Source organism: Phyllostomus hastatus, unplaced genomic scaffold, assembly GCF_019186645.2.
Source record: "Phyllostomus hastatus isolate PE091 unplaced genomic scaffold, TTU_PhHast_1.1 phas_scaffold_78, whole genome shotgun sequence".
Classification (NCBI taxonomy): domain Eukaryota; kingdom Metazoa; phylum Chordata; class Mammalia; order Chiroptera; family Phyllostomidae; genus Phyllostomus; species Phyllostomus hastatus.
In genome coordinates this window covers 32,473,691-32,499,441 of record NW_025334041.1, presented here as the reverse complement: position 1 = coordinate 32,499,441, position 25,751 = coordinate 32,473,691, and the positions used below count along the sequence as shown (strand labels likewise).

The following is a 25,751-nucleotide window of genomic DNA, read 5'->3' as shown; positions in this document are numbered from 1 at the left end:
TGTTTAGTTTTTTGTAATGCATTAAGCTAAGGAAATTTTTCTGAAACATTTTTTAAGGCTATATGCAAAATTTTCCAGGAGAATTGCAAATAATTTTTCTGGAAAAGGAGGCCCATTCAGTCATCTTCCTGAAAAATTTGATCCTGATTTAAGTCTGAGCAAGGATTTAGATTTAATTTTCCTGCTAGGGGTTGGTATATTCTCTGCCAAAGACATGACCTTCAATTTCTTTGTTTCTAAGAAATGTGTTTTAGAGCCTGCAAAACAAATTCAACTCACATGAGAGTGTAAATCAAGTTAGGGTATGAAATCACATCTGCTACCTACTGACTCCCTAGAAGTTTGACAGCAGAGTTTAGGTTGCAACAAGCTTCAAGATACCTGAGAAGACCTCTCATTTCAGAGTCTGAAATGATTAAATGATTAAAATTGCTGTTTAATAATTAAACGTGCCATCTGTATAAGGCAGAGTGTGACCTTTCACCCCGGGTCTCTCGGGCCAGTCTAGGATTTCTGCAGTTGGCACATGTGGTATCAGAAATCCATTGCTATTCTTTCTTTGAAATACTAGAGGAGGGGACTTAGAGCAGCTGTTTTTGTGCCGCCAGATTTCATTGAAATATGAGTTTTAAAAGCCCTTGGCTGTCATTTTGAGTTAGCTTACCTTAATAAAAAATTTCACCATAATACAATTCAACTGATGCCTGAAACTCAATATAGTGGAACTTTTGCTGAACAATGCACTTAACAGCAATGACTGACCAGAACGTACACTTTCCATTGAAACTGACCTTTTCATGTTTTATGTGCCTTCAAAAATGTCCAGCAGATTACAAGCATTCCTTTTCTATAACAACAAAATATCAATAAAACCATATCCACTGTACTCCTTTCCTGCATTGGGCACATAAAAAGGAACATGAGTTTGGAGAACTGTATGCTCCACTTCTGCAGTACTGCTGAAAAATTGGTGCAACCTGGTCATTAAGGCAACCGGAGTAATTAGAGAGATGAATACACTTACGTGTTTGTCTTAAATGTTACATCAAACAGCTTCCACCACTCAGAAATCGACAGGTATGTCTGTACAAAGGAACATCTATCACCATAAACACGATTTCTCTGTGTGTTTGGGGAAACGGGGCATCGACCTGAACGTGCTCACTAATTCATCTGTAGTGCCCGGGAGACCTTTCATTTGCTTGTCTTCAACAGGCTGTTTGGGTACTGAACTTCAGCTGTCAGACTTGTGTTGAATGCTTCAAATGTGGACTTCAATGCTTCTTTTGGAGATAAACTCAATTCTCCACTTCCACATAAAAGCATGAACTTTTAAAGCTGGAAGTAAAGATAAGTGAGTTAGTCTTATTTTTAACATACACTGCAAATTTTATTTTGAAAAGCTAAGCCAAAAAGGTAAAGGGATTAAGAAAAAACCCCCTCATACACAGACAACAGTATGGTGATCCCCAGAGGGGGTGGGGTGGGGGAGGCAGAAGAGGGCAAGGGGGGTAAATGGTGGTGGAAGGAGGTTTGGCTTGGGGTGGAGAACACTCACTGCAGTGTGCGGATGACGCGTTATGGGACAGTGCCCTTGAAACCTGTGCAATTTTATTAACCAGCGTTACCCCAATAAAGTCAATAATTATAAAAAATAAAATAAAAATGTTTAAAAAATAGCTAAACCATGGGGGAAACTCTCTCAGAATCTGTTATTTGAATTTGTTTTTCCATATAAACTTATAGCTGGGAATCTGGGTAAATTATTCTGTTTGCTTTATTGATTTCCTTATTGCATTCAGGAGCCAGATAAAATTTGCTGGGCATTAAGACATAACATAAAATAGGGTACATTTTCCCCAGCAAGGTTTTAAGCCATGGAGACAGATAATAAGTATTCACTCATTCGCTTATTTATTCAAAAAATATTTATTTATGATTTCCTCCTATAATAGGTGCTAGAATAGTTACCACCATAAATGAAACATATAAGAACTCAATCTTGGATTAATATAGAGAACCAAATACATAAAATAAATATCCATAATACAAGGTAATCTACATGTATATTTATACATATATACAAATATATATATATATATGTATGCACACACACACAAATTAATAGAGGAGAGGAAACTCAATTTGTGAAGGAAAGATATGCTGGTGAATCACCAGCTAACCCTCCAAATTCATTCTCTACCCTTCTCTGCCCTACTCTGACCTCTATGGAATGCATTGCCTGAGTGACCTTGCCTCTCTGGCTTTGGGAGGATAGGTATTGAGAGAAGAAAGAGGTCAGGGTATTTATTCCCCCTACTCCCTCAGCCAAATTATTTTTCCTCTACCTTATGGATACAGCTCCTATCGGGCAGTCCCTCTCCAGTTCTCTGAATTTCAGCCTGTTGCTCCTGCTTTGCCTGTTCAGTTCAGGGCTGGTAATAGCTTCTCTTTGTTATTACTCGTTCCTGGGTGCTTCACCATCCTTTGTTCTTGTTACTCCTGCCCACACCTCTCTACTTAGTCTCTTCTGTTTACCCTCCTGCTGGGCCCTGAATTGACAGAGAGAGGAATGAAGAAGGTCAAGAAAGGTAATGCGGAGCTTCCTTTACCTTCAGATGTTCAACATATGTACTTGGATAGAGCAGAACAAAGCAATTATCCAGACTCAAAACATGTCATTTTTGCTGCCACCAACAGATGGCATCAGCAGTCATGTCAGTCATTTAGGGCTGTGCATTGTTCTTTTCTTGAGTCTGCTGGGTGTTGTGGTAAGTTACACTTACCCCTGGTTTCTCTGTTTCAATTATTCACGTGCACAGGAAAAGCGTAGTATCTCTAGGGCTCAACGTCATCCAGTCTCCGGCAAGTGCAGGATCTTGGAGTTTGTTTTCCGTGGAAAAGGGGGGACCATTGCATTGTGATTTGTAATAAGAAACATGTAGTTGGTCTTGGTGCTTGTTTCTGAAAACTTTAAGTTTTCTTTTGTTATGTTAATGAGGTGACTTCTGTTGAATCCTTAAACCCCAACCTGACTGTTTTGGAGATAGGGCCTTTGAGGGGGCAATTTAGGTTAAAGAGATCTTAAGGGTAGAGCCCTAATCCAGTGACCTGGTGTCTTTATGGGAAGAGGAAGAGACACCAGCGGTGTGTACCACAAAGGAAAGGCAGGTCAGTGGGAAGGGGGCTGTCTATAAACCATGGAAAGGGGCCTCGGGGGAAACCAACCCTGCTGGCACCTGAACTCGGACTTCCAGCCTCCAGAACTGTGAGAAACAAACTTCTGTTGTGTAAGCCACCGGCCTGTGGTATTGTTATTATGAAGACATATGCACTAACCGATGGACAATAATCCACAAAGACTAGAACAAGTGATTGAGACAATGAAAGAAAGTATTTGTGTGTGTGGCTAAAGGATAATAATAAATATTAAATGCCTGTTAGAATAGGAGAGGGCTAAGAGTTTGTTCTAAAACTTGAAATGAGGAGTGACTTTGAAGCTGTTCTCTTAGGTGACTGGATGGATATTGGTGTTATGAGTCAAATTAGCAATACAGGAGTAAGTACCAGTTTGATGGGGAATATGACTCTGACTTTGGGCATGCTGAATTTAAGGTGTCCGAAGAACATTTAAGCAGAGATTTCCAGAAAGAAACTGAAATATGAGCCCAGAACTAAGACGACAAATGATTTTGGGGTATAGATTTAATTAAAGAGACAATTGGATGAAAATGAAAGTCAATGAATATAGACTACTCTTGGGAAATTTTCTTCTAAGGGGAAAATAAGGTGATATCTAGCTAAGGAGGCAGTGTTAGGACAAGGTTTGTATGTATTTTAAAAGACAGGACCAATAACAGCATACTGATACTATTGAGAATGATGCAATAGAGTCTAAAAAACAAATGATGCTGAAGAAGAATGAGAGGAGCGTTGCTGGTGCCGTGCTGTTGAAAAGACGAGGAAGGTGGGATCCAGTCCTTGGGTCGGGTTTGCCTTTGAGTAGAAGGATGAAAAGCTCCTTTGTAGTTACAGGCAGGAAAGCAGAGAATGTGAGTGTAGATGCTGTGGTGAATGTGGGGCTGGGGACTAAGTCAGTGTCCTTCTGACTGGTTCCATTTTTTCTGGTAGTAAACAAGGTCATCATCTAAGAGTGCTTTGGGTGGCTGATGAATAGTGGCACTTATTATTGAGTGTGTGAGACTGCTGGTTCCAAGTCAGCCAGAGTTGGGGCTACCTCTCTAGGCAAGATAGTACTTTTTTAAAAAAATCCTCACTGAGGATATGTTCACTGATTTTAGAAACAGAAGGAGAAAGAGAGAGCAAAGAAAAAGAGAGAGAGAGAGAGAGAGAGAGAGAGAGAGAGAGAGAGAGATGTGAGAGAGAAACATTGATCAGTTGCTTCCCACACACATGCCGACCAGGGATCAAAACTGCCACCTAGGTTCATGCCCTGACTGGGAATCAAACCCACAACATTTTGGTGTATGGGATGATGCTCCAACCAGCTGAGCCATTTGGCCAGGGTGAGATGGTACTTTTGATAAAGAATGAAACCTCACTCACCAGGTACCAAGAGACTGAGGTCAATCTAAGGGTTTTCAGGCTTCATGAGTGGTAACATCACTTTCCCAAGGTGCTGCCTGAGGTCGCATGTTGCCATCACCTGAATAGATTCAGGACTAGTGAGGTATATGCATACCTTTGGGCCAGGGGAGGGATCAGTAGGCACAGCAGAGTGTTAAAGAACAAAATTCAACCAAGTAGATTTGAAGATCTAATTGGCTTTATTAAATGATTCATGAATCAGGCAGCAGTCTCATGTAGTAAGTAGAAGTATGCTCCAAGAGGTGCACAAAACAGAAAGTTTTTATGGGAAGGATGAGGCAAGGGAGCTGTTAACCAAAGAAAATAAAAAATTATTTTTAGATCAGGACAGATTGGGGGTTGCAGAGAGAACTGCAAGGATTTTTATCATGCAGGTTGCCTCTTCTCACTATGGGGGTGGAAAGGGCCATGAGACAGATGACCTCATTGGTGTTGACCAGAAAATTCCAGACTGGTTAATTAAGTGTGTATTTCTGGCAGAGGTTGAAACAGCAATTAGGTCAGGTATGAAATCTAGGTTCAGTATCATGGGCTTTAGCGCAAGTGACGCCATTTGGGCCTGTGGTTTTCTCTTTTACTACTGTGATACTCTGAGGGAGTGTCCTGATCTCCCCTACTATTCTGCTCCAGAAATTAAGGGTCTTCTGTACCAGACAGCTATCATAATCTACTGTTCTTAATTTGGAAAAATGTAAAAAACTTTCCCTTTATTATTTATTAATTTGGATAGAGAACTTTTGTTTATTTTGTGTGCATATGTGTAATAAGTATATGAATACATATATGTAAATTGTATCTAGATAGAAAAGAGCAAGGGTGCAAGCTTGGTTTCAGAACAAAGGAGCTTTATACATGGGACTTGTAGACTTACATAGTCTCCTTCTTCATTGCAGGTATTCAGATCAACTCTAGGAAGGAACACAGGGACCTTGCTTAAGAACTACTAACACAAACGTTGCCACCATTTTTCCTTCCTCTGACGAGTCTTGATCTGTGGTTGTCAAGGAATGCTCAAGAGATAAAACACATAACTCCCACTGGCTTAAGCAAAGGGGGAATTATGAACTCAGAGTAGAACAATTTGACTCCAGGGATTGTCTGATCCAGTGGCCAGATAGATTGGCAGGAACCTGTTTCCTCTGAAATGATGCAATTCTCATGCTGGCTATTCCCTTATTCAGCGCAGTCTCTGAGAAGCAGATGCCAAGACAGGATTAGACAGGGTGGTGCTTTGGGTCTTCATGTAGCAGTGTCCACTCACGCTTGGTGTCCAAAAGTCCTCAAAAGGTTGGGCAGTCCTCTTTTCCCAGTGTACAGTCACCCTAGTAAATGGTTATGAGTCCCTTTGGGGAAGGACTGTGAGAATCATTATAGTATATTTTTGAGGCAGTATTGTGGAGTCCCTTCTAAAATGTGGACATCTCTTCAGTCAATGGGTTCTGGATTTGAAAATTGGCTTTAATTTGGGAACTGTGGAAGGGATCATGACTTTTTAGGGGGGCTATTGCCTCAGCCTCCTGCTCATCCATTCTTGTCCTTTTCTTGTGGATGTTGAACAGCACTTTGCGGACTGCCTCTCCATTTTGCTCCACCATGGGTCAAACCCCCACTGGCTGCCCCTCTGACTTTGGAGGCTGTTATGCCAATTGTGGCCTTCTGGCTTCTTGCACTTAAGGACCACTACCTGACCATTATTACTTTGGGGGCTCTATCATTCCAATTGGATATTACCAAGCCCAGGTCCATGACTGTTCCTACTCCCAGCCTTGGCCTGCATTGGAGAGCCATCACTGAATTTCTTGGTGACACCAGTATGCTTCTTCCTAACACATTCCTGATGGCATGTAAATGTTCTTGGAGCTCTCTAACTATCAGATCCTCAGTCTGCTGCTTAGCTTTGTCCATTCTTCCATGACAGTGGATGGGGGCTACCAAAGAGGCCCTCTAATTTCACACTTAGTCTTTGACTGCTAGTGGCCCTCTTTTTCTCATTACCCCTGTGCAGGGCATCAATACAATTCTATAACTAACTTTGTTGTTATTATAGGTACTGCTACCCTATTCTTTAAATGATTGAAGTTTTATACCTACCAGGGAATTTTTTTACTAGTTCATCTTCCTAAGTGGAAAATATTTCACCACCAATGAAATTTTTAGCACTTCAACTGTCATCTCTTTTCAGGGACTATCCATACTCAACAGACTGCTCAAGATGGCATCTTCTTTACCCATTGGATAGTCAATGTATGGGTCTCAAATCTTATCTAACTGCTTGTTTTCTGAGAACAATTCCAGTGCCATTGTGTTAGTTTTAATCCTTCAAAAATTAGCTACCAAGATGAGATTATAAGAGGTTTATTGGGGAAACAATTGGGAAAGATAAAGGGGAGGGAATTAGTGAAGGTGAGGAGAAACTTCACACAGCAATAAAGGCATGAATCCTGTAAAGGAGGAAAAAGGAGGATTTGTTTGGTAGCACTTAAAAGTACAGCCCAGTTCTGAGAAAGTTGCAGACTGAAGGGCAGTCCTGAAGCCAAAATCTTCCATTGGAGGCATCCTGCATTAGTATCCCTGCCATGTTTAGTCTTGGACAGGAGCAGCCTGTAGGAAGCATGGCCTTGGCACTAATATGATGGAAGAATCTGAAGGACAACAGCTGAGGCCATCAGTCAATTATGCTCTGAGCAGGGCATTTTCACTGTCATAGTCTGCATGGTCTCAAGATGGCTTTTAGCAGCTATGGGGATTAAATCTTTCCAGATCAAATCAGAGAAAGCATCTTTGTCTCAGCATTCCTGCAAAAGCCCTGAGACTGATTTGGATTGGACCAGTTTAGGTCATGTACCTACCTTTGACACAGTCATGATAGCCAGATGAATGCCATGTTCTGACTTGTTCATGTCTAGTTTTCAAGCTCCACTCCCAGGGTAGGTATTGGAGCCCCATTTACTCTATGAGAATTGAGAAGTGGTATAGGGCAGATTCCCAAACAAAAATGCACATAAAGAACATATATATATTTAATTTATAGTCAAGATGGAGGCATAGGTAAACATGGCTTGCCTCCTCACACAATCACATCAAAATTACAACTAAACTGTAAAATAACCATCACTCAAAACCATCAGAAATCTAGTTGAATGGAAGTCTGACAATGATGGAACTAAAGAAACCATATCCATTCAGACTTCTGAATGGGCTGGTCCTACACCCTGTGTGGTGGATAAAAATTCAGAAAGAAATATCTTGGGACTGAATAGCCCCAGTCTCATACCAGGCCCCCCAGCCCAGGGTTCCAGTGCCAGGAAGGTAAGTTTCCATAACTTCTGGCTGCAAAAACCAGTAGGGATTGTGTTGGTGGAACAGACTTCTGGAGTCCCAAGCAGTTCCTCTTAAATAATCCATACACAAACTTACCCAGACTCATGCCCTCTGAGGTCCAGCACCAGAGCAGCAACTTGAAAGGCATCAATAGAATATACAGAGGAACTGAAGTGTCTGGCATCAAGGCAAGAGCTGGGAAACAGCTTTCTCCTAGACAGAACCGTGGGCAGAGGCCATTGTTCCTTTTCTGAACCTTCCCCACACAGAGCCACAGAGCCACATGTAGGTGCCATATCTGAGACTCCATCAACCTGGTGTACACTGTTTTCCCCACCCTAAAGTTTCCTGAGGCCCCACCCCACCCAACATATGTTAACAGTGGCTTTTGCATATGAATGGATGGTCTTGGCTCATGCTTCATAAAATCTTAAATTCTCTCAAACTAGCAACAGCTGGCCTCTGCAAGCCTCCAGCCCCCATACCTCTTGCTAAGTGGCCCCAGGCCTGGCACTAGCAGCAGCCAGCCTAGGTTCATAGCTTGGCTTTACCTGGGAATCTCTAAGCCCAGCACAAGTAGCAGCCATCTGCAGATTGCTTTGTAGTTCATGCAGGATGGCCCTAGGTAAAACACAGGTGGGGGCTGACTGTGACCTGCACCACCTGAGAAACCCCAGAGCATGTGCACCCAGTAGAGAGCTACAGACCACATTGGAACACCATCACCCTGCCCCTGCACAGACGATCCTCCATGGAGAGTGCAGGTTGGTGTTCATTGGTCACAGCCTGGCCTTGCAACTGATTGGCATAGGTAAATCCCTCCCATTTACCTTCCAACTGAGCAACCAAGACTGAACTATAAGAGGAGGGTATACTCAGCCCACATGTAGGGCACACCTCAATTGCCCAGCTTTGGGTGACATGGGAAGCTGTGCCACTGAACCCTACAGGACACCTACTATATTAGGCCACATTACCAAGACAGAGAGTCATAGCAGCTCTACCTAATACATAGAAACAAACAGAGGGAGGCTGCCAAAATGAGGAGACAAAGGAACATGGCCCCAATGAGAACAGATCAAACCTCCAGAAAAAGAACTAAACAAAAGGAAGATAAACAATCTATCAGATGCAGATCTGAAAACACTGGTAATAAGGATGCTCAAGGAACTTAATGAAGACATCAACAGCATAAAAAAGACCCAGTCAGAAATGAAGGATTCACTAATTGCAATAAAGAACAATTTACAGGGAAACAACAGTAGAGTGGATGAAGCTGAGAATCAAATCAATGGTTTGGAATTTAAGGAAGCAAAAAACAATCAATCAGAACAACAAGAAGAAAAAAGTTCCAAAAAAATGAGGATAGTGTAAGCAGCCTCTGGGATAACTTCAAGTGTTTCAACATTCCTATCATGGGGTCCCAGCAGGAGGAGAGAAAGAGCAAGAAATTCCAAATCTATTTGAAAAAATAATGAAAGCAAACTGCCCTACTTGATGAAGGAAATAGACATGCAAAGTCCAGGAAGCAGAGTCCCAAACAAGATGGATGCAAACAGGCCCACTCCAAGACACATCATAATTAAAATCCCAAAGGTTAAAGATAAGGGGAGAATCATAAAAGCAGCAAGAAAAAAGCAGTTTTTTGCCTACATGTGAGTTCCCATAAGACTGTCAGCTGATTTCTCAAAAGAAACTTTGGAGGTTAGAAGGGACTGGCAAGACATATTCAAAGTCATGAAAAGCAGGGACCTACAGCCAAGATTGCTCTACACAGCCAAGCCATCATTTAGAATCAAAGGGCAGATGAGGACCTTCCCAGACAAGAAAAAAACTAAAGGAGTTCATTGCCACCAACCTATTATATGAAATGTTAAAGGGATTTATTTAAGAAAAAGAAGAAGATCAAAACTATGAACGGTAAAATGGCAATATGTATTTATCAACAATTGAAACTTAAAAACAAACTAAGGAAACAAGAACAGAGACAGAATCATGGGTACAGAGAATATTTTGATGGTTGCCAGATGGGAGGAGAGTGTGGGGGAATGGGTAAGAGGTGAGGGATTAAGAAGTACACATTAGTAGACACAGAATAGCCATGGGGATGTAAAGTACAGTGTAGGAAATGGAGTAGCCAAAGAATTTACATGCAAGACCCAGGGACATGAACAAAAGTGTGAGGACCGCCCTGAGGGAGTGGGGAATGCTGGATGGAGGGGGACAAAGGAGGGACAATTGGGGCAACTGTTAATAGCATAGTCAATAAAATATAATTAAAAAACAAAACAGGAAAAAAAAGAATATATATATATGATATTGATGGCTGCTGCCAGTTTGTTTTCCAAGGACACTATAACAATTTGTCCACCAAAAGTTGTAATGGTATTTTTTCCTACATCTTCACCAGCATCATGTGCTAGCTTTGTTTCAAGTTTTTTGCTGCCCAGATGGGTACAAAGTGCTACTCATTTTTAGCATATTCATTGGCTACTTGGATTTGCATTTCTGTAGATGGCCTCTTCACATCCCTCTTCTGTTTTCCCTTTTTAGGGGGGTCCTTTTCTCCTCTGTTTGTAAGAGCACTTTTCCTGTTACAGTTGCTAACTCTCACCTGCACTGCAAACAGGGAAGGAAAGAGCCATCTGGAACTATCCATAGCCATCCCTTTCTCCATCTTTATCATCAGTACTACCTCCATAGCCCTCAGGCTGCAGTTGAGAGCAATATACCAGGAATGTCACAGACAATTGCACTCTTCATTTTTGAGAAACAAAACAAGATAGGCCCCAGTCAAAGACAAGTTTCCATTTCCTGACCCACCCACCCCCCAACCCCACGTTGGGGCAACATTGCTCAAATTTTAGTCATTCTGCAACCACCTGCACCATGTATCCTTTAAATCATGTACTACTATTATAGTTCTGAAACTTTATATTGTTGCCACTATTTAATTATAACTACTAATTATATTCATAGCTATGAAAATTAAAAAATATTCATCTATATACCTAAAATACACCATATTTTGGGAAACTGGTTAGAGCATGCCACAGGGCCAGACTAGTCAAGGACAAGATCAAGGATGTATAGAGCTTCAGGACCTCTCCAGTTTATCATACAACATCCTCACAGGGTGGGAGTCGGGGGCAGGGTAGGTTCATTTACATCCAAGGAAAGGAGGACAGAAAAGTGCCATGCTTTACACATTTACTGAGTGGTGAAAATTACATTCCAGGCCTTTTTCCGAAAACAGCGGTATAGCAAGGATCAATCAATGTCCAGTGGATGAACAGTTCCCGGTTGTACCTAGTGATCAGGGCCCTAGGAAGCCCAAGCCTTGTGCCCACGGGGATTGCATTATGAACATTCTGTGTTCTGGCTAGAATATTAGGAGTTCTAAGGTTCTGTGAATTATTCTGGGGTCCAAGACTTGGAAGGCGCTGCCTCAGGACCCAGGGCTGCAGCAGATCACAGTCCCTGAGCGGGGTCCGCCGGCGCACCCCAGTGCCAGGTGCCCCTCACGGTCGCACTGGCTGGGGACTTGTGGACCCCAGGCCTGAGCAGCCATGTGCTCCCTGCGGGTTTGTGGCCAAATCCTCCTGCCCATTTTCGTCTCTATCTTTCTCATCCAACTGCTCATCAGCTTCTCAGAGAACGGTTATTCCCAAGTGTCCAGGCACAGGGGCAAGCTGAGACCAAAAGCTGTGGATGATGACGGTGAGCCCTCTCGAGACAGAGGCTGGTGCCCCAGCGCCACTGCCGCCCTACTAACTCTGGTCGTGCAAACCTGGTAGGCTGACGTTTTCATCTGTAAAACTGCTGTTCCAGTGTTGGCGAGAAAACATATTTAAAGGCTCCTGATGATTTGGGTAAAATACAGTTAAACTGGGCTTGAATGAATTTGCCTTACCTGAAATGAAAACAGTGGGTTTAAATAGTTTTAAATTTGGGAAAGGAGGTCTGTCCCCTCACTTTTCCCACGATCTATACAGCTCATAAGCTTTTGGCTGTGAATAATACACTGTTGGTTTTTGCCCTAATCAGACTTCACTCAGTGCCATAACCAGTCTGTGTTTTAAGTTCTGAGGTAACAATTGCTTAATTTGGGTCTTATCTTAAGAAATAATTACTTTGGTTTAGATTCTTCCCTTGGTTCTCCTCCCCAACTGAAGAAATTTTGAAGCATTCAAAATCATGCTGAGGTGAACTCATGGGCTTGGAAGTAAGGTCTTTAGAATCCTGAATTAACTGTATAGATGGAAGGGCAAAATTTGAATGACTTGGAAAAATGCCCTGTAAAGCCAAAATTGCCATTTTTACGAAGGCTGTGAGATGGAATAATTAGTGCTGTCCAATTTCTAGTCTACGGACATGTTAATATCTGTTACAGAGTCTGTCTTCTTACTAAAGCCAAACCCAAGCTCGTAGCTTTGGGAGCATGGGAGTGGGGAGAGACTGAGGTAAGAGGCTCAGCTGGTTTCCTCTGGGGTCACCTTCCCCATTGGTTTCTCTCTTGGTCACGCACTCCAAAAGGAACAGTGATCTAGCACCATCCTGCCCTGTAGCCACCCCCTGCCCCCCTCACCACAGTGCCTAAAATCACAGGCCACACAGAGAAACACATCCTCCCCTTTGTTCCCTAGCAAACTGGAGTCATACCAGATTTTTTTCAAAATATCTTATTAAAATGCTTGAGGCAGAACAAAAAGGGTGTCAACAAAGCAAGTCAAGAATCATAGATAACACAGACAGTTCTGGGGCTGACCAGCCCTGTTCATTGTTGCTGAGGAAACAGCTTCCTTTTGTGAGGAAAACCCTGATTCAGCCAGTCTTAGGCCTCTCCTGAGCATTGCTCCCCAGTCTGGGGCAGCTTCCCCTTCATGCTTGCATAAAACTTTCCAACAAGGATATGGTTTCTTAGACGTGATTCCTTCACTTACAAAAACTGAAAAGGGGGTTCTGACCCCTCACTGAGCTCCCCACCTCCATCCCTGGTAGAGCTCTGAGTGGTAGGCCTTTGACACAGGCAACTGCAGGACTTTGCAAATGACCCCAGATCAAGTGAGACCTCCCCCAAAGCAGGTTGCTTGGATCCCTAGGCCTTTAATTCATTTATATTTGAGAGCTTAGTGATGTCAAAATGCATGTGAGAGAGGAAAGAAGGTGCTAGTCAGAGAACAGAACATTGCAGTTTAGGAGTTCATGGCCAGAGCCATCCGGGATGATGGCAAAACCTAACTTCAGATCATAGAACTCATTTGCTTAATGTAAAGTGAAGAATCAAAGTTTTTTCTGTATGGTAGAGTTTCAGTTCATTTTTTATTTTTGATATATATTTATTTCTTATATTGAACTTGTATCACTTTTATAACTCCATAAAGATAGTTAACTAGGTCTATCTTAGTAAAACCATGCTCAATAACAAAAGAATTATTTTATTTTTTATTTTTTTAAGAGTGAGAGAGAAACTTCATTGTGTGGTTGCCTCTTACATGGTCTCCACTGGGGACCTGGCCCACAACCCAAGCATATGCCCTGACTGGGAATTGAACCTGTGACCCTTTGGTACGCTGCCTGTGCTCAATCCACTGAGCTATACCAGCCTGGGCAACAAAAGAATTATTAAAAGAGATTTTTAAAGTATGATGTTTTAAATGTACAGTGATATTGTGCATTTTTTTCTTATATTTTTTAGAAGCCGTTTTTTTAGAACTTACTCGGCTAATCAAAGCTGGATAGTGCCATTTCTTAATTTTCCAAGTAATAGGAGAAAATAAAGAGTTAAGATTTAAATAGCACCAATGGGAACATTTTCTAGATACATGAAAATAATGAAGGAAAATGCTGGATATGGATAAATATGCTAAGAAACAGGAATGGCTAACTGAAATGAACTTTTATATACTCTTGAGCAATAAACAGACTTGTATTTAGATTTTTGTACTTAATATTTTTTCTTGTAGGATGTTCATTAAAGAAAAATTGTCAATTGTGCACAGAAGATAGAAAAGTAAGTTAGTTAACTTTAATATGAGGATATTATCTTGGGGATGTTATAAAGCCACATAATTTACAGCCGCAGTTCAAAAAGCATGCTAAACTTCGTTTTACACAATTTCTGTTGTATGAATGGCTAGTAGCAATCAAGATGTATTTCTACATTTCAAACCGTTCTTCAAGGATCTAGAAATAAACAAGAAACAATTTAGTACGAACATGTGCTCCCTTCTAAAAAATTATGCTTCAAAAACAAAACAATTTTTTTGCATGGAAAAGATCATAGTGACCTTGGCTTTGGGAAGAATTTTTTCTGCATCAGGGAAGAAGATAAGCCTTTTGAGATACAGTGAAAATTTTATTGATAGTCTATCCCCTGAAGACTAGAAAGGATGACATACTGCTCTTTAACCACAATGTACAATAGCAAACACCCCTTCTCTGATGATTAAGTGTCTGGCACCATTATTCTTCACTTCAGATTTGGAAAAAAGCAGAAATGCTGTAATGAGGTAAATGGCGTTATGGAGAGCTTGGCAGCACGCCCCCCCCGCCCCGGCTCCCCAGCCAAAACCATTCTATTTTAACAAGTATTGGAGAACTGAAAATTAACACCATAGACAGAGTGACACAAAATACTAATTAGAAAAGGGCACACTCTAGTCATTGCTATCTGTCATAATGAGCTGGATGGACCACTCTGTGCCCCTACTTATCTTCATCTAGAACATTCCTCTGCTTCAATGGAGACTTGGGCTCAGGGCTCTTGGACTTCTCTACTCAATTCCTGCCACAATCTAATGTGCTTTCCATACTTGGCAATGGCCCTGACATACTCGGTCCTGCTGTGTCCCAACTTCCTCAGCTCTGTGCATTAGGAAGTCATTTCCAAGGCCACACCCTGTACTCTGCGTATCCACAATGACTCCTGCATTCTCATCCCCTTACACTGTATATACTTTTTGGCCTCAACAAGACAAGAAAATTCTCTAGCTCTTTAATCCCTCATTTTTGAAGCCTTCTTATACGAACTCCTTTCCTTCTTGTGACTTCACACAGCTGTTTACTTGATACTTGATAGACACCTTTCCTTGTTTGTTACAATAGAAATATTCATGCACGAAAACAGTATAGTAAAACTTTATACCCTCCCAAGATCCATCTTAGCTAATCTTATTTCATATGTGCCCTCTCCTCCAAAATGGATTGTTCTAAAGCAAAAATGATATACTGTATCATTTTACTTGCAAATATCTCACTTTGTATGGAAAATAATACAATGATTAATAATACAAGAATACAAGAATAAATTCAGTTTTGCATGCGCACAACTATAAACTTATATTGCCCAACAGTGTGTGTGTATATGGATATATAGAGACAGATAGATATATAGATAGATAGAGAGTGTACCAACTCCTTTTCATCTCCCCAAATATTCCAGTTTGAATGATAACATGCTTATCTTTCTCAAGTACAAGGGCATCTTCCTCAGATTCTATCATAAAAATATTTCCTAGTGATCCAATTGTATGTGACTGGCCTTCCTAGAGTTAGAAAACATTCTTACAGAAAGCAAATCCATTAAAAGCAACTAAGTTACAGTTCTACCCCAATACACATTTCATTAATACAACGTATGAAAAGCATATTTTTCTTGATATTTTCTTTTCTCCTAGAAATAAAATCATGCTAACTAAAAACTCAGTGAACTTTCAAGTCCTGGCTGATGTAGCTCAGTGGATTGAGCATGGGCTGTGAATGAGGCATCGTAGGTTCAATTCCCAGTCAGGGCACATGCCTGGGTTGCAGGCCATGGCTCCCAGCAACTGCACATTGATGTTTCTCTCTCTTTCTCTCTTTTTCTCCCTCCCTTCCCTCTCTAATAATAAATAAATAAAATCTTTAAAAAATCACATTAAAAAAAAGAAACTTAGTGAGCTTTCAGCTTTTGTTTTTGTTCAGAATCATTATGTGTCACTGTTGATTCCTTGGAGTGATAGATTTCAATTATGGTGTCACAATGATGAGATTTGTTGTAAGTAATTTTTTTTGTGTGCTAATGACGGTTAAGAGACTGAGTTTTGCAACTAACTTAAAAATGCATTAGAGTACATATTTTCTCAATTAATCACATCTTTCTCATTCATTGCATCTTGATACGGATTATTGGTTCAGACAGCAAGGAATGAAGTTACAGCTAGCCTGGTGGGGTTTTATTGAATCTCCCACAGCCTGCCTCATCTATGACACTTTGCAGGAAGTGACCATTATTCACGGGCTTGTAAAATGCATTTGTAAGTGCCATACCTCCAACCTCACAAGGATGCCCGTTTGATATTTATTCTTCTGAAAAATGTGTGTGGGTGTGTGCTAGGGCATAGAGTAAGGGAGAGTGGACAGGGTCATGGATTTGAATTTGGATATGACAGCGACCATGTTGTTATCACCTGTCAAGTGTCTCTCAGCTGAAAAAAATTGGAGGACTAGTTGCCTGGGTTCTTCTCCAAGGCAACTATTCCCAACACCTTAATTGCTCTCGGCATGACAATCCTTCTGGAGCTTGATTTTCCTTGAGAAGTTTAAGGTCATCCGTCAGGTTCAAGTTCCCTCCTTTTTCTTCTGAACCAATTCCATTTGTATTCTCTTACACTCATTTTCCCCTAGGAAGTCGATTTTCAGTTCTAAGGTTAACCCCCAAGTCTTTACCTCCACACATGCATCATGCTCAGAGACACATTCACAAACTCAGAACCTTTCTCATTTCCTTGTTCCCTCTGTGACAAATTCAGCCTAGTTCTCTGCATCAGCCCCTTTCTTATCAGTTCAGATGAAATGAAAAGAAAATCTTGTTTCTTTCTAGCAGCTAAAGTTCTTATGCTACCTTTGCTACCTTAACCCCTTGATTTAATCCTTAGCATGCTGATCTAGAGCTCACAAAAGACTCTCCATAGCCTAATGCAATGACCTTTCAAATTAGTCACTCCTTATGGGAACAGCATCTGGACTTTAGGTGTTCTCCTGCCTGCTTCTTTCCTTCACCTCTTCATCTGCTTCACCAGCTCCTGTTCCTCATCTTTCCTCATACTCCAAAGAGTTCTGTATACCCCTTCTAAGAATTCAAAAATCTTCGTGCTACCACACTACTCACCCCTGTGCCACCTCACCTACTGCCATGACTTCCGCTAGTACCTGCACAACAAAACCCCAAATTCATATTCCCAGACCTAATAGCCCCTGGGCCTCAGGGTGACATAGTTCTTGATTGATGTTTTTCCCTTGTCTCAAGTTCAAATTTTCTACAACTAAATCTATCATTTTTCTTCCGCAAAGAAGCATTTTTTATTGACTTCTTTACTTCTGGCAGCATGCACCCAAACATAATTTTCAAAATCTTTGGCTCCTTGTTCTTACTTTTTCACTACCTGCTGTTCACCAAGCCCTATCAGTCCCTCCAGTTTTTTCTTGCAACTGGAACAATCCTAGGCTTCCCAGCCTTCAGTCCCTCCAGTCCCTCTTGATACTTTATTCATTATCATCAATTAGGACTTTCATTATGTCACCTGTCAGCTCAAAATAATTTAGTTGACTCTTTATTGTTAAAACAAAAACTCCATAGCCTGGCATTCCAAACCCATGCCAGTCTGAGGGAAATTGACCTTCCAAATAAATCCACAAAGGTCCACCACAACAGATTTTCACTCCTGCTGCGGTGGACACTGTTCTTTCATTCTGCCATGGCTTGTGTGTCTAAGACCATCTCTTTCCTGGACAGGCCTTACCTAACCCTACAGGCTCAGCTACAGGCTCAGACCGAGTTCTGCCTGTTCCCTGAAAGAAATCTGACCTAGTCAGACCAGCCAGAAGTGAATACTTTCTCTTACAAACTTCAGTTACATTTTATATCTGTTCCAGTCCTTTTGAATATAATATTCTTGCTTTTAGACTTGTGTTTTGCAGGCTGTACATATTGTACATGCCAAACAAAGGAAAAATAGCGCTCTATATATCTGTGTAACTGCCATTTGCCCATAAATGATTAGGAAATGCGCTTTAGGTCCTTTCTATGTCCATTACTTTAAAACACCCTTTGCACGTATTGTACTTACTTAGTATGATATGTTTTGAAGTATAATATTAAATCTTTTATAACGTTAACGAACTATTAAATATTATTATGTACCTCCCCCTTTCTCTATTTTTTCATTTTAATGAAATTAGCTTATAAAAACATCAATTTTGATGTCTAAACTTATTAACAGTTCTACCCCAGAACAAATACTCTAGTTTTCCTATAGAACAATATTAATTATCATTCTAAAGCCTTTTAGCTGACTTCTCAGAAGGGGCTGAGGTAGGCATGGCTTTGTATTTATATGGACAATCTTCTTAAACTACAAGAAAACATCCATGCAGTTTGTCTTTAATTATGAATTACCAATTTAGGGATGTTGAATATATTATTCTTTTCCTCTGGGTAATGTGAAGTTCTGCTCTTTGAAGACTTTTAGATTTAGTTAAGCTAGTAGTCAAACATTTTTGGGCTAAGTGACAGAGACCCCACTTATGAATGTAATAAAAGGGGAATTTCTGACTCGCAGAATTGGGAAGCCCAGGAGTGGCCTTGGCTTCACACACAGCTGAATCCTAAAGCGTGTTGTTCCTTCTTTCTCTCTCTCCCCTGGTCTCCCTGTCTTGCCTCCCTGTGCATTGACCTCATTCTCTTCTACAGCAAATGGACATTCTCCACAAAGCTGGGGAAGAAGCTGGCTCCCAGTAGATCTCTCCCAGAGCCTGTATACAACTCCAGAGAAGATTCTGATTGGCTGGGTTTGTGAATTATGCCCAGCTCAGCATTAGTTACTGGGCCAGCAGGCTGGGCTTCCCTGAGTGCCTCCACCTGGGCCCAGTGAGTTCAGTGATGGGAAAGTGGTAGGTGGGCCAAGCTGGCTGACAGCTGCAGAGCTACGTGGGGCTGGGGGAAGAAGCCCACAAAAGAGAGAAGGCTCCCAGAGGGAGAAGGATGCTACTTGAGCAGGGCAGACAGAGAGTCAGAAAAGGTACTTCCTTAGTCTACTGTATTCTATCCTTACCTTTCAGGACATGCACATTTTATTTTCGCTATGCCTACATTTAAAAAAAATGTTCCTGCAAAATAATGCAACTAACGCTCAACTAAAATTGTACTTACCAAAGTCATTGTCAGTTATTGCCCTCCCTGCCTCCCCAGCCCCAGCTCTAGGTCTGGAAACTCAGAGAGTTGGGATAATGTGCAGATGTTCTGTGGAGTCTCCCTGGCCCAGTGAGTCACGAGGCTGCCCCAGGCTTAAGCTGTGCAGGGGCTCTCTTTTCCTTTATTTTCTGAGCCCCCATCCTGAGCCCTCAGAGGGAGGCGCAGGAGAGAATGTTTCTACTGAGGACGGCACTGCTTTAGAATCTCATCTGTTGTGAACTTGGTGACTGGGGCCTGGGATTCAGCTCAGTGCTGAGGAACCACAAGCTCCTCTGACAGGTTCAGGTTGCTTCTGAAAATTCATCTCCCTTAAAAACCTGCTAGATGCAAACCAAACATAACAACCTGATACATCAATTAAAAAGGACAGGATGCATTTGTCCACACTGGCTTCAGTCTCTTACTTACCTAAATGGCTTCGTTTGACCTTTGGTCTTGGTGTGCATAAAGCAAAAACTGGCCTGTGAATACCTTCTGCTCTCAGGCTGTGTCTCAGGGCTGAGTCATTACCTCTGCTGGTCTCCCGATGTACGGCCAGAGTGACTGAGAGAGGTCTGAAATCAGTCTTATAGGCTGGTTACGAGCACATAACCACGGTGATAAGGTGAGAACTCCAGCTCCCCTGTTTACTAGGCGTGTGTAATCTCACATAAGTCATTTGACCGCTTGGTGGCTTATTGTCTTCATCTATAAAGTGGTCACAATAGTACCTAGCTCACAGGTAGGATGAAATGATTGTCCTGAGGATGAAATGACTTAGTACATAAAAGGGACTCAAAATGGTGCCTGTCACATGGTAAGCCCTATGTAAGTAACAGCCCTTTTTACTACTTTGTCCTCATTTTCATGACTTATCCAGGTTCTAGTCTTATCTCCCACAATGGTTTCCACCTTTGTACCTAGATTTTGCTTACTTCAGCAAGGGGCTGACAATTCCATTTTCTGATTTCCACATGATTATCTGACCACTTGTGAGCAGGAAGAGGGAGGGGGAAGAGGTGAGGCTGATTAACAGCACCATTGGCCCACATGTAACAGAGGAAAGAGTGGGTGCTGTGGACAAGGGGAACGGGAAAGAACATTGGAGAGAGAGAGATAAAGTCCTGTGTGCCGAAGTCCTTACTACTATTTTGTGAGTGGTGTCTCAGGTTTAGTTCCCTAAATACAGAGCCTGAGGAAAGGATGCAGGCACATGCCATTTCTTGAGTGACTGCCCCTCAGCTGAGGGACTCAGGGCATGTAAGGGACACAAGCCAAGCAAAGTTGTGATCTCAGCTAAAGTCTACACTTGGCTGAACCAAAGTCTACACTTGGCTGAACCAGGGGCAGCCCTTGGGGTGGGGGGTGGGGAATCACGTAGCACAGTTGTTCCTGCCTTCAGGCAAGGATGCCTGCTGTTTGGAGCCCTATCCATCAGTCAGTTACTGGTGGGGAGGGGTAGGAGCATTACCTCTTGCGAAAGATGGTTCCTATCCACTGAGGACAACTCCAGGAGGGCGGCTTGAGCTGCTTACAGCCAACACTCACTGCAGCTGGGATTGGGTGCACAGGCCTGGTAAGGGGGATCCGGGCACACCACCTACAACAGCACGAATAATAATAAAATGATGATGATGATGATGACGGCTGATGATGTCGATGACTGTTATTTATTGAACTGGCAGTAAAAACTTACAGGAATTGTGATTGTTATCCTTGTACACTGCTTTTATTTTTTTCTTTCCAAATACAGTGTTTTTGGTGCAGTGAAGAACAGGCTTGCAAAACGTTTTGTCTTTTGCGTTTGGGGTGTTCGATAAGTTTGGTATTTTGGTTGAACTGTACAGGTGAGTTGTCCCTATTAGAATTTGTACGTATTTTTTAAATTGACTCACAAATACTAGTGATTTGCTGTATTTGAAGGATTAGAAATTATTTTATTTGTTTTATTAAAATAATAGCCAATTTGTTTATCAATGTTTTCCCTAATATAGGCTGATATGGGTCCTTTCCATCCTCTGTTGGTTCTACTAGGTCAGCATTCACTCTGATTGGTGGGTGCCTTACTGTACCAGTTGTTAAATGCTTTACATTTCATCTCTATTCTGATGAATGATAACCATGACCCAGAGAAAGGTGGGTTGTGTTATTGGTGTGTTGTTTTAGGAACCCCAGGAGTTTCTTTTAAGCTAGTCCTGGGGTGAGGACGTACTGAGCCCAGTAACGTAACTACTGCTTATATTTCCTCAGCTAATGTATTTCATACTGAGAATTTCCATTCAGAACAATGACTCCCTAGGGCTGAGCAAATCTCCAGCATCAAAGAATCTTTAAGTTATATCTATACTATTATATTTTTGGTTTGTTAGGTGGTAGCTGCTAAGGCAGGGACATGTATTAGAACCTTTTAAGAAGTTTTCAAAAAGAGTTAAAAGGCTTTCCAGGAGAACCCTAACTATATAAGGAAATCCTATTTAGAACAACCAGTTGTCTATGTTTTTTTTCTTAATTGAAGTGAAAAACATAAATTTTGCCCTCAAGTCCCTGTTTTCTTCAGATCTTATTAGGTATATTTAAATCTGAATTGTTTACATCAAAGAGCTTATAAACAAGTAACACTTCATAAATTCAGTGTGAGTGGGAACCCTAGTCTCCTATTTCATGTTGGGTCCTTACAGTTTCACATAGCATGGAGGGAGGAGGGGAAGTTTACAAGCAAGCATTTGTTGTCTCTCTGATAAGGAACTGTCTAAACTCAGACAACAAAGCATCCTGTGCATCTGTATACAAACTTAAAGGCAACCCGAGGAATCTGCTATTTTATCTGCTGAGGTATTGCCTGGAAGGAGGTTAGGGAAAAAGTAGCCAGTGGCATAACAGTTTACCAACTGGAGACAATGTTACCTCCTTTTAGCAACCCAGATTATTTTTAAATGTTAGTGACTGCTGTGTTAATAGTAATTTTATTGGAGTATGTGATGTATGTCAAGGCATTTTCAGTGACAACTGAACTTGTATTTAAGAATCAGACTGTGTGATGCTAGAAAAGATGAAAATGTAAGAAATTATTAATCTGTTAGTTTAAAATATATTTCTTTACATTTCAGTTGACTTGTTTGGATTTCTGATGCTGCTGCTCATTGCAATATTACTTATAGCATTCATTTGGCATTGCTGCGTCTTTCAATGTTACCTGCAGGGGTATGTTCATTTTATCCTTAGTAAGAATGCACTTCAGGATATTGAAGAAAATACGAAACCAGCTATCAGGAATGCTTTTCCTTTTTTTGTATAATAAAAATAATATATCCATATGATAAAGAAGAAAGTTAAAAAATACAGAATATTATAAAATGAATTTTCCCACCCTCTACTCCACCTCTGATATTTACTCCCAGAAGTACTTTTTTAGTACGCTTTTATTTCTAGTTCTTTTGTTACCTCCAATATTTGAACAATATGACTATACCTCCTTTTTATGATTCATTTACTTGAGATGTTACCTATAAGCTGAAAAACTTTTGCATTGTCCATATTATTGTTATTTTTCTATTAGTGGATATTATAATTTTATTTTTTTATTGTAATTATTAGCTCTTAAGATTACTAATACTTCTTCTGTTGGTTATCTTTTTGATTTTGAGTAACATAATCTTTGTTTCTATAGTTCTCCCATTATTTAAGATAAGAAAATTTGGAAATGCTCTTCCTTTATCTTCTAAACTCTGTAAACTTTCTCATTCATTTGACCTTTTCAAGTTTATGTTTACATTCTATTCTATACCTATACTTATATCTTGAAATGCTTACTCTATAATTTGTATCTAACATTTTAAAATGAATAAAAGTTATAGAACATATTATGATTGTGCAAATATTATTTATAAAGGACCAAAATGGAAATAAGAAATGTAATTCTGTTGCTTGAAGGGATTGCTTGAAAGACAAACATCTAGTGCCAAGATCAAGTCTGGCTTCGCTTGCTTTCTGTTTCTCGAGTCATGCTACTTTTCAGCCTGTTCCATGTTTACATTGTGACTTTCCTGTGCAGATTTTTGCATTTGCTAGAGCTTTTAATTATCTTTGTTATTTCTTGTAAAAAAGGACACATATATCTTTATTCCCATCATTGTAATTATTCATCTTACTATTTGGTAAATATATATTCATTTACTTCTTATAGGCATTTTTGTAAAAGTCCTGACTTCCTGTTTTACTTCATAAAACTTAGTTTCTTTTCAGTGCTCTACTGAGTTAGAAGAATTTTTTGAATCTCATATCTTCCTCTTCTTAGGATTCATTGTTTTTCCTTTTACTGAAGTACCTCCTCAAGTAATGTTTTTCAAAAGGAGTTCACAGAAGCGTGGAAAGTATTTTTGTAGTCACACATGACAAGCAATTTGTTTTCCTCCATGATCATTCTGCACAGTCCAGTATACTTTTCTTTCTTCAGATTGTAAGCCTTTTCCAAGAAGCACCCACAGATAAGATAGATGCATGCTAGTAGGGACACCTGTGAGTAAAATATGCCTGTTTGCTTTCTCAAGACCTCTACTTTGTATAGGATTTTGTAATTTTTTTGTTTTGGGGGCTTTGAATCCTTTTTTATTAACATACAAAGATAAAAGAAAGGGTAAGATGAAAGATAACTTTTTATTCTTTACCTTCAGTATAACTTTATTCAGCAGGAAGAACCACTAAGATACTCAGTTCCGGTTTAGCTCTGCTATTTACCCACCATCTCTTCTTTTTCCGTTTCTTCTAGACCTAGTTAATCCAACGAGCACTGTATTCTGTTAGAGGAATTTCTTATTAAGGATTTATTTCACTTCATGATCCAAAGATCTTGGTGGAGTTCCAGAAACATCCATCTTTCATTTTAAAAAATACCCTTGAATGATCAATGGCGCATCAGAATATGGATCACTACATTTGATTTAATATTCTTGTTACTAGCACATATGATTTAAAAGTTAAAGCAGTCTTAAAAGTTCCAAAGCTAGAGAATATAAGTGTTGAACCGCTCACCCACTCAGCTCCTCTTGGACTCTCATCTCGTTCAGCGACTATTCGGTGCACACGTGCCAGGCCCAGGCGGGGCTGTTGTCACGAGGGACATAATTGTGAACAGGACAGATCAAGCCCTCGCCTTCCTGCTAAGAGTTTATATCTGACTAAGGGGACACCGACAAGAAACAAACAATTTTTAATTCTGTTCTTAACTTGTTAATATTTTCAATGGTATTTCATTTACTTTAATTGTGTTGTTCTTTCTTACACACTTTCATTCTCCTTGTGAATAAATAAAAGGAGAGCTTTAATAGAGCAATGATAATAAAAATATTGCATAAGTGTACTCTTCTAGTGAAATAAAATAATTCCAATTGTAACCTTAACTATTCTGGAAATAAACCTCACTAATTCTGAACTTACCATCATTCTAAACAGAAATCAAGCCTATGGTAGAAGACCACACGCTTTTGTTCTCCCCCATGGGAATCCTGGCAAGTGTTTTTAATTTATTTTTATAAGATGCCCCAGACGCTTTTGGTAATTCACAGCTGGAAGTCTTTCCCTTACTTATTCCAGGAATCAAAATTAAAGTATGAGTAGAAAATATGACAGCACATTTCATTGTTCTCATTTCTAAGATACATCCTTGTAACTTCAATAGTCTAGGATGGGTAAAACCACAATTTTGATTTTACAGTTTGTTAAAAATTTCCAACCCAAATTGGATATTAATAGTCTTCCCAGTTCCCTCCAACTCCCATTCCACAAAACAACTCAACATTAGATGACCTTTGCCTTAAGGAATCCTTGTAGGCTTTTCCCAGATTAATTCACTTCATCTTACCAGTTGGCTGACCCTCTTACCTACTCTTCTCAACTTGATTCTTTAACCTTTGCCTTAGTTACAAGGCACTCTCTTACCCAGGACCAAAATCTTGGTTTCCTTCAGCTCATTGCTCACAGCTCCTGGCAGGCCCTCCCACTTCCCTGACCGGGCCTGGATCCCAGAACCCAACTGAGGTCAGAACCATGACCCCCCTTTTCACTTGGGTAATTGGGTCACGAAAAATTTTAGATCAGAATATGACCAAGAAAGGGTCGGGCAAGGTCCTTCATAATTACCATTAAAAATCACTTTGGGGGAGCATCCAGGTTATTCTGCTGCTCTGGGCCTTTGGGACAGAATAGTAAACCTGAATGGGAAGCAGGTAAACCTCCCAGGGGCAAAGATGCAATGTCTAGCACACACACACTCCATTGCCAGTTCTAGATCTTGTTATGTAGAAATTGTTTTGGTTGTAACAAGATGCTGAACTCTTTCAAAAGCTATTTGAGGAAGAGAGCTGAAGTACTTCCTGGGGTTGAAATCAAACCAGGGGACTGCAGAGAATGCTTCTGCATTTCTATTTTTCTCTATCCAATTTAAATTCCACAGAGGACTGGGCCAGGAGAAATGCTCTAAAAGGAGCACAAAGTCGAGTATTTATTTTGGGTACAAATGAGTGTGTATTCACTGATTGAGAACAACTAGTTATACTAGATTCATTGTAGGGAATAAAAGGTAATAAATTTCCAAAGGCAGGAAGATTTTCTGCCC

At 40.6% G+C, this 25,751-nt stretch overlaps 1 protein-coding gene across 1 annotated transcript; it reads left to right on the top strand.

Moving 5' to 3' along the window:
* The first annotated feature begins 11,498 nt into the window (after positions 1–11,498).
* Positions 11,499–22,436, top strand: PTTG1IP2 (PTTG1IP family member 2). The gene is made up of 4 exons (XM_045827255.1): positions 11,499–11,649; positions 13,896–13,942; positions 20,895–20,988; positions 22,249–22,436. The coding sequence occupies exons 1-4, from the start codon at positions 11,499–11,501 to the stop codon at positions 22,434–22,436; spliced, it is 480 nt and encodes a 159-aa protein (XP_045683211.1).
* The last annotated feature ends 3,315 nt before the right edge of the window (positions 22,437–25,751 follow it).

Bases quoted from the DNA above. Each gene is read 5' to 3' on its own strand.
- PTTG1IP2 (XM_045827255.1), top strand. From the start codon at position 11,499: ATGTGCTCCCTGCGGGTTTGTGGCCAAATCCTCCTGCCCATTTTCGTC. The intron at 11,650-13,895 runs GTGAGCCCTCTC...TTTTTCTTGTAG, and splicing joins AAAAGCTGTGGATGATGACG to GATGTTCATTAAAGAAAAAT. The intron at 13,943-20,894 runs GTAAGTTAGTTA...TTCCAAATACAG, and splicing joins TGTGCACAGAAGATAGAAAA to TGTTTTTGGTGCAGTGAAGA.